This window comes from Melospiza melodia, chromosome 2, assembly GCF_035770615.1.
Source record: "Melospiza melodia melodia isolate bMelMel2 chromosome 2, bMelMel2.pri, whole genome shotgun sequence".
Taxonomy (NCBI): domain Eukaryota; kingdom Metazoa; phylum Chordata; class Aves; order Passeriformes; family Passerellidae; genus Melospiza; species Melospiza melodia.
In genome coordinates this window covers 14511339-14518381 of record NC_086195.1, presented here as the reverse complement: position 1 = coordinate 14518381, position 7043 = coordinate 14511339, and the positions used below count along the sequence as shown (strand labels likewise).

General features: G+C 54.4%; 1 protein-coding gene across 1 annotated transcript in view; it reads left to right on the top strand.

Moving 5' to 3' along the window:
• The first annotated feature begins 4372 nt into the window (after positions 1-4372).
• PTCHD1 (patched domain containing 1) overlaps positions 4373-7043 on the top strand; it is a 34431-nt gene continuing 31760 nt past the window's right edge. The window contains exon 1 of the mRNA XM_063182456.1: positions 4373-4767. Coding sequence (XP_063038526.1) covers positions 4417-4767 — 351 coding nt within the window. The 5' untranslated portion in view covers positions 4373-4416. The remainder of the gene's footprint in view (positions 4768-7043) is intronic.

Below are 7043 nucleotides of genomic sequence, written 5' to 3'. Positions count from 1 at the left end.
TGCAAATGGACAAAAGTTGCAAGTTGAGAGGATCCCTCACCAATCAGCAATGGGAGATTAACTTTATCATTAACCTTGTCTGTGCCCTCACCAATTTAATTGGCATTGGCCCAGGTCCCAGACCTGAGGCCAAGAAATATAGAGCAGAGTTTAGTCGGGTGATGCAATGAGAGCCACTTCTCCTCTCCCCAGTCATCCTGGACTGGCTACATGTTGTCTTGATCCCTTGGCACAAAGCACAGGGTCTTTCCATGTCACCAGCAAGACTTTGAGCCAGTATAAATGAGCACGACATAACCAATGTCAATAAAAATTGTTTTGCAGCCCTTAAGAGTCTAACCATAATTATTAAACTCTCCTTGAAATTTTTCTTCTTAGTTCTCTTAAAAAAAGCCTTTGTTACCCATCTCCTCACTGTGGTTAACCTCATTGTCTCCAAGATCCAGCTGGAACCTGCATTACACTTTGCTCAGTGCCCTGTTGCAAAAAACATTCCCCACTGGCAGCACTAAATCCCCTGCACATGCTCCTAAAATATCTTCTGTGGTTCCTCATGCCTAACTAAACAATGCAAAACCCTGATTCTCTGCATACCTCCCACAGCCATCCCAGCTGCTCCTGACACCTTTCCTTTCCCCTAGGCCCTCTTCACTCATCTGAAGTTACTCACCAGGAATGCCCTCCTCCATCACTTCTCTCAGTTTTTTCTTTCATTGGACCACTTTTGGGGAGTTAAGAGAAAGAAGTTATTTTAAATAAAACCTTGTCAACTTCTTCCTCTCTAAAACTTCCCATCATAACAAGATTTGAGCAGATGCATAAAGATATGCTCATTTCTGGATGTTTAAGTCATTCTCAAGCCCTCTGGCCTGGGCTGCTGTTGACCATGACACCATGGCCTCATGCTAATTCACATTACCTGTTTGTCCTTGAGAGCCTCTGAGCGTGGGTCAAGGCAGTCTTTTTGCAGGGATCTGAGAGTCAACAAATGCTCCCCAGCAGACAAATCTGCTCTTGAAAGCAGACTGGAACCCTGTGCAGATGCTGCCTTTGAGTCACATCTTCCCCATCTCCCTTTTATACTCTGTCCCCAAAAGTAGCTACCCTGAGGCGTTTGCTTTGAAAGGACATAATCATATTGTTCCCCCCTCATTATCCCTATTCCCAGCATCTGCACCTCATTGTATGGCCATCTCTTCCCATCATTCTCTCTTAATTTAGTTTGGGAACTCTCTGGAGCAATGAGACATCATTATCTATTTTGTAAAGCGCCATTCAGAGCCGTGGCAGAGTGGCACACATACGTGACAGAAATCCTACCCTTCCCTTTGCTCCAGAGGAGATGCAGAGCAGGGGAAGCTCAGTGCTCACTGCAGCTTGTGCTGCCAGCTCTCCCCTACAACACAGGCAAGAGCTCACCAGGCTTTGGTCTCCACAGAGTGCTGTGGGAGGTGTCCAGCTGTTCCCCTCCTGACAACCACAATCCCACAGAACACATTTGGATGGCAATTTCTGGAGTGCCAGAGCAACGATGCTCAGTAGCAAGGTGATTTCACCACCTGCAAAGTCAGGAGTAGGCAGGTTTCCCTGCTGGCTTGGGAACACGCATAGGGTGCCTGCAGCATTGTAATGTACTCAGTGCAGCTCCAGAACACAGCTGAGCTCCAGTAGCACATGTCAACATTCCCCTGTATGTTCCTCCCCACAGACAACCCCACAGCCAAAGGCAGGGCAATTATTTGGGCCAAAGGGAGGAAGAATTTTGTGGAGTGAAATCCTGTGACTCTCTTTGGAAAGACATCATTTCCACTGTAGCTAACAGTGCAGCCTGATGCTGGTTACAACAGGCAGTAAAACTGACACTGCTCTGGGAAGACAGGGGAACCTCCAGCAGAATTGCTGATGCATCAGTTTTTTCCTCTATACCCCTGCAAAAATGCATATATATATATTGTTAATGGTTGGGTTCATGTGATTCTTTGAGTCTTCCTGGGGTCACCTGTAGCTTACCCAAAGTTAATGTGCTGAGAACTGGGTTAGATGTCAGATCATCAAACTAGTTTTCCTGAGATACCCTGGAGAACTGTGCATTGGCCACTGGATGGTTACTGAAACAATTAATAACCTCCCTTCCTTTTTAATAATGATAAAATATCTTTAATGGAGACCCAAAAAAACCAGCACAGATGATACTGCCTGCAGCAATGACAAAAGTTCTTTGCTTGTTGCTAATGATGTAGAGCACCAGGCACATCCTGACGTTCCCCTGACACACAGAGGTGGGTAAGCCTGTGTTCAGATCCGTGTGCAGTCATGGCAGCGAGGGGAAAGTGCTGGACTGGGACACAAGAGACCAGGGCTCTGAGCCTGACCTAACAGTGAATGGTCACCTAAACTCGGGTCCAGCTCTCTCCCATGTCTGTGCTTGTATGTTCGCCTTTGAAATATTCTTTAAAATATATTCAAATTGGATTTTCTTTCTTAAACTTACGTAGGACTGATACAAGCAGTGGGGACCCACCTCTGTGGGAGTGGAGCCGAGCAGGGGCAGGATCGTGTTACAAACCCAGCATCCCTGCACTGGGCACTGTGGGTGCAGCTGCACTGACCTCACAGGCAGATCACTCCTGGAGGGATTCCTGGCCTTGGGCAGGAAGAACCAGGAGATGTTGGTTCTGACCTTGGCCGTGCTCAATCAAGCCACTCGCTTGCTCGCCACATTACAAGTGAAACATGGAAAGAGTTTAGCATTCAAGCTGTGTGACCTAGCTGTGAGGAGACAGGAATGATGTCAAGGTTTTGTACATGAAGCGTCCATGACAAAACATTAGCTTAGGTCAGACACTACTGAAATGTAAAAGGGAGGATGACCCTAGGTTGTCAGCCTATCAACAACCAAAACAGGGAGGCACTGCCGTTTTATGCAGCAATACAAGTAACAGCTATCAAACAGAAACTTCCTTGCCTCAGATTTGTACAACCACCGGCCTGCGGAGTAACTGGACTCCCATTACCAACACCTTTGGATTGGGAAGCAGCAGCCTGGGCCAGATAACAGGAATCAGCGTGCCCAAATACGCCAACAGCTAGAGCATTTGTGGTCGTTTCTGTTATTTAGATACAATTTGTGTTTAAAATCGAGGCCGTGCCCCCGAATCGCATCCGGTCTGTCCCTACACACAGGTGGGCAGTGCGCTCACCCACCCGCTGCCGGGGTTGCGGTTCGCGCTGCGGGGAGCGGCAGGGGAGCGCTGCCCGGGCACGGCATGGAGCGGCAGGTGCGGGGCTCAGGCGCGGGGCTCCCGGCGCGGGCCACGGCCGGGGCAGCCCGGGGCAGCTCCGGAGACGATGTCGGGTGGCCGGGGACCGTGAGACGGGCAGGGACAGCCCCGCCGCCGGCACCCTCTTTCCCTAATGGGCATGTGCGGCGCTCGCACATGCCCACTCGGGCGGCGCGGGGCCGGCGGGCTGTGCCGCGCTGCCGGCGCCGCCGCGGTGGCCGTGCGGCGGGACCGAACGGGGCGCGCCGTCGGGCACCCCGGGACGCGGCCGGCCCCCGTGGCCGGGGGAAGCGCCCGGGCGTTTCTGGCGGCGGGTCCCCGCAACAAAGCCCCCCACGAAACACACGCGACTCCCCCTCCACCGGGGGCGGCCGTTCCGCGGCCCGCCACCCGCCCGCCCGTCGGGGCCGCGGGCAGCCCGCGCTGCTGCCCCCTCGTCCGGGGGGCGGCGGTGCCGGCGGCGGCGGCGGGCGGGGCCGGGCGGGGCGGGGCGCGCCGCGGCGTCCCGAGCGCGGCCGGCGGGCGGGCGGGGGCCCCGGCGGGAGGCGCGGCGCTGCGCCCGCCGCCCCGAGCTCGGCGCCGCCCGGCGTGGCCCCGCGCCCCTGGGCGGAGGGCGGCGGCGGCGGGGGCGCCGCGGAGGGCTCAGCGCGCCCGCCCCGCCTCGCCTCGCCTGCCGCGGCCGGGGGATTAGTCAGCAGTCTGCGGGCAGCCCCGCTCCCGCGCAAACTCCGCGGCGGGGGCGGGGAGCGGCGCTTGCCCCTTCCCCTTCCCGCGGCGGGGCGGCGGCGGGGCTGCCCCCCCACACACACCCCCCGGCCGTCCGCGCCGCCGCTCCGCGGCGAGGGACGGCGGGTTGGGAAGTCGGGCACCGAGGGGCTGGGAAACTCCTCTCGGGCACGGCGGCGTTGCGGGAGGACGAGCGCCCGAGGCGCCCCGCGCACGCACAGGGGCGGGCGGGCGCGCACACACACCGCACACACACGCACACGCGCGGCGGCCGCCCCCGGCCCCCCGCAGCCGCGGCCGGCGGGGAGGCGGCGCCCGGCGGGGCTGCCCCATGGTCTTGAGGGGGCCGTGGGGGAGCTGCGGGGGCCCCGGCGCGGCGCTCGCTCTCCTGCGCGCCCTCCGCACTAGGATGTTGCGGCAGGTCTTGCACAGGGGGCTGGGGACGTCCTTCTCCCGGCTCGGCCACTTCGTCGCCAGCCACCCGGTGTTCTTCGCCTCGGCACCCGTGCTCATATCCATCCTGCTGGGCGCCAGCTTCAGCCGCTACCAGGTGGAGGACAGCGTGGAGCACCTCCTGGCCCCCACGCACAGCCTGGCCAAAATCGAGAGGAACCTGGTGGACAGCCTCTTCCCGGTGAACCGCTCCAAGCACCGGCTCTACTCCGACCTGCAGACGCCTGGGAGGTACGGCCGGGTGATCATCACCTCCTTCCGCAAGGCCAACATGCTGGACCAGCACCACACCGATCTCATCCTCAAGGTAACCCCGGCGGGTCCCGCGGCCCCGAGCATCGCTCCCCGGCCCGGCCCGGCGCTCCGCATCCCGCCCCGCTCCCCGCACCTGCCGCCGGCACGGACCCAGCCGCGCATGCCGTGCTGTGCCCGCCCGGCTCGGGCGCTGCCACCGCAGCTCCCCGGTCACCTCCCTGCAACAGTTGGGACGCCAGCCCGCCGCGGGAGCCGGCACCGCGCTCCCCGCTCCCCGCCCGCGCCGCGGGATCCGCGCTCTCCCTCCTTTTTTTTTTGCTTTTTTTTTTCCACCCCCACCCCCCATCTTTTTCTTTTTTCCCTGTTTTGCTTTTATTTGCTTTGGGTGAGCGAGAAGGGCAGTCTGGCTGGCTTAAATAATTTTTGGTGTCTCTCCACTCGCATGGCAGTTGTGCTCCCGAGTTAGGGCATCTCGGGCTTTCATAAACTCAAACTTCAAAAATAGTTAGGTACCAGTCTATCAGGCTGCCGAGAATGGTTTAAGGGGCTGCTGCTGTGTCTGGACTGCACTTCTGCATGGAGAGGGGTACCACAAAACCTTCTTCTCTCTGCTCATCCAGGCAAATGACATAACTCAGCAGCTTATTTTTAGTGGGTAGTGTTTTTTTCCCCTCCACTCCCAGCCCACCAGCACCGGTTCCATAGATGAAGAGAAAATCCAGCCCAGCTGTGGACTGCAGGCATGGTGCAGCCTGTGCTGCCGGTTCAAGTTAGAGCGGGCAGCATCCTCCCACTTGAGCAGCACAGAGTGTGCAAGTCACAGTCTGACAGGACATCTCACTGTGCTATAGATCATAACATGTCAGAAACCTGCCTTTCTTCAAGCTGGTGCTCTAGTTTATGCCCCAGTAGTTTTGAGCAATCCTGGAAAGAAAAACAGGGATGATAGATGCAAAAACTTGAGTGTTAAGAGGGTCAAGTTCACTCAAGAGAAAGGAAAGGAACATTTTGAAATAAGCAAAGGTGTGGCTAGCTCAATCCTGCACATTTTTGCTGTTGCCTTGTGGAAGCCCAAAAGATTTCAGCATTGGTTTGGTTTTTTTTTCCCTGAATGTCAAACTGTCAGCCCATATAAAAGCCAATGTTAATTCTTCTTTATCGCTTCAAGGAGTGTCTCTTCTAAAATGAAAAAACAGATGCAAACACCTATTGTAAGAGATTTCAGGGAGACCTCTCTCTTTACTAAACAATGAAATAACTGTTACAGTGAATTTATTTATATTTATTTTCCACTGTAGGCACATACAGAACTGTGGTACAGAGCCACACAGTATTTTCTGTTATCTTTTTGACATATTACCCAACAGTAATGAGCAAACATTTAATGAGTGTCAACTCACTAACTACAGTAACAGCAATGTTACTGGTGAATGAGAAAACTCCAGAGAAATTATTTTCATTCCTTCATTTTCTTGCACTGTGAATTGCATTTGCATCCAGTATATGCGCATTTACTCAGTCATAGGACAATAATGATAATGGATTTTTTCTCTGTACTGCTTTCTCTGGAGATCTGTAGTTTTATCAATAGCAGAGTGACACACAAATAAATGGTACTCAGAATCTTTCTGCAGGCAAACTTCTGCATGAGATTTATCACGTCAGCAAGAGAGGTATAACTTAGAAAGTTCTGTCAGTATTTAACACAGCCCCATTTTTAATAGACAAAATTCACGAAAAATATTATTTTTCTTTTAGTGAGATAATGAACACCATTGCCATTTGATTGTTTAGACATTGTTAGACATGTCTGATGCATTATTTCCAACTCTCTACTTATCTAGTTAATTCCAGTATGTTTTGTGTAGAATGGATTAAGTTCCTGATGATGCTTCTGTTTGTGGGCAGAGGCAGGCTCAGGCAGCTGCCTGTCCAGCCTTGGGGATGACCCATCCCATGGGCTGCAGAACAGCAAACAGGACGGAGGGCTCCTGGCTCCCAAAATTGTTCTGTCTGTGGTGATGCAGGCCTACATCATCTTGAGTTAACAGGGCCCACCAAGGGAAGGAGAAAGGAAAAGGTGGCCATCAAGGCTTTCCTATACACCTTTGGTTCTGTGAAAGGGAGAAGGGAGCAAAGGCAGCCCCAGCCGCAGTCCAGAGCCAACCAGCTCAGAGGACTGTGCTTGTAAATTAGTGCCCTGGGTGAAACCACAGAGTAAATCCCACTCACGTTTCTGAAGCTGCCATGGAAGCACAGGCAGGGCAGAGAACCAACACGGCAGCTTTTGCTTTTCTTTCCTTTTCTGGAGGATGACCTCCCCAAGGG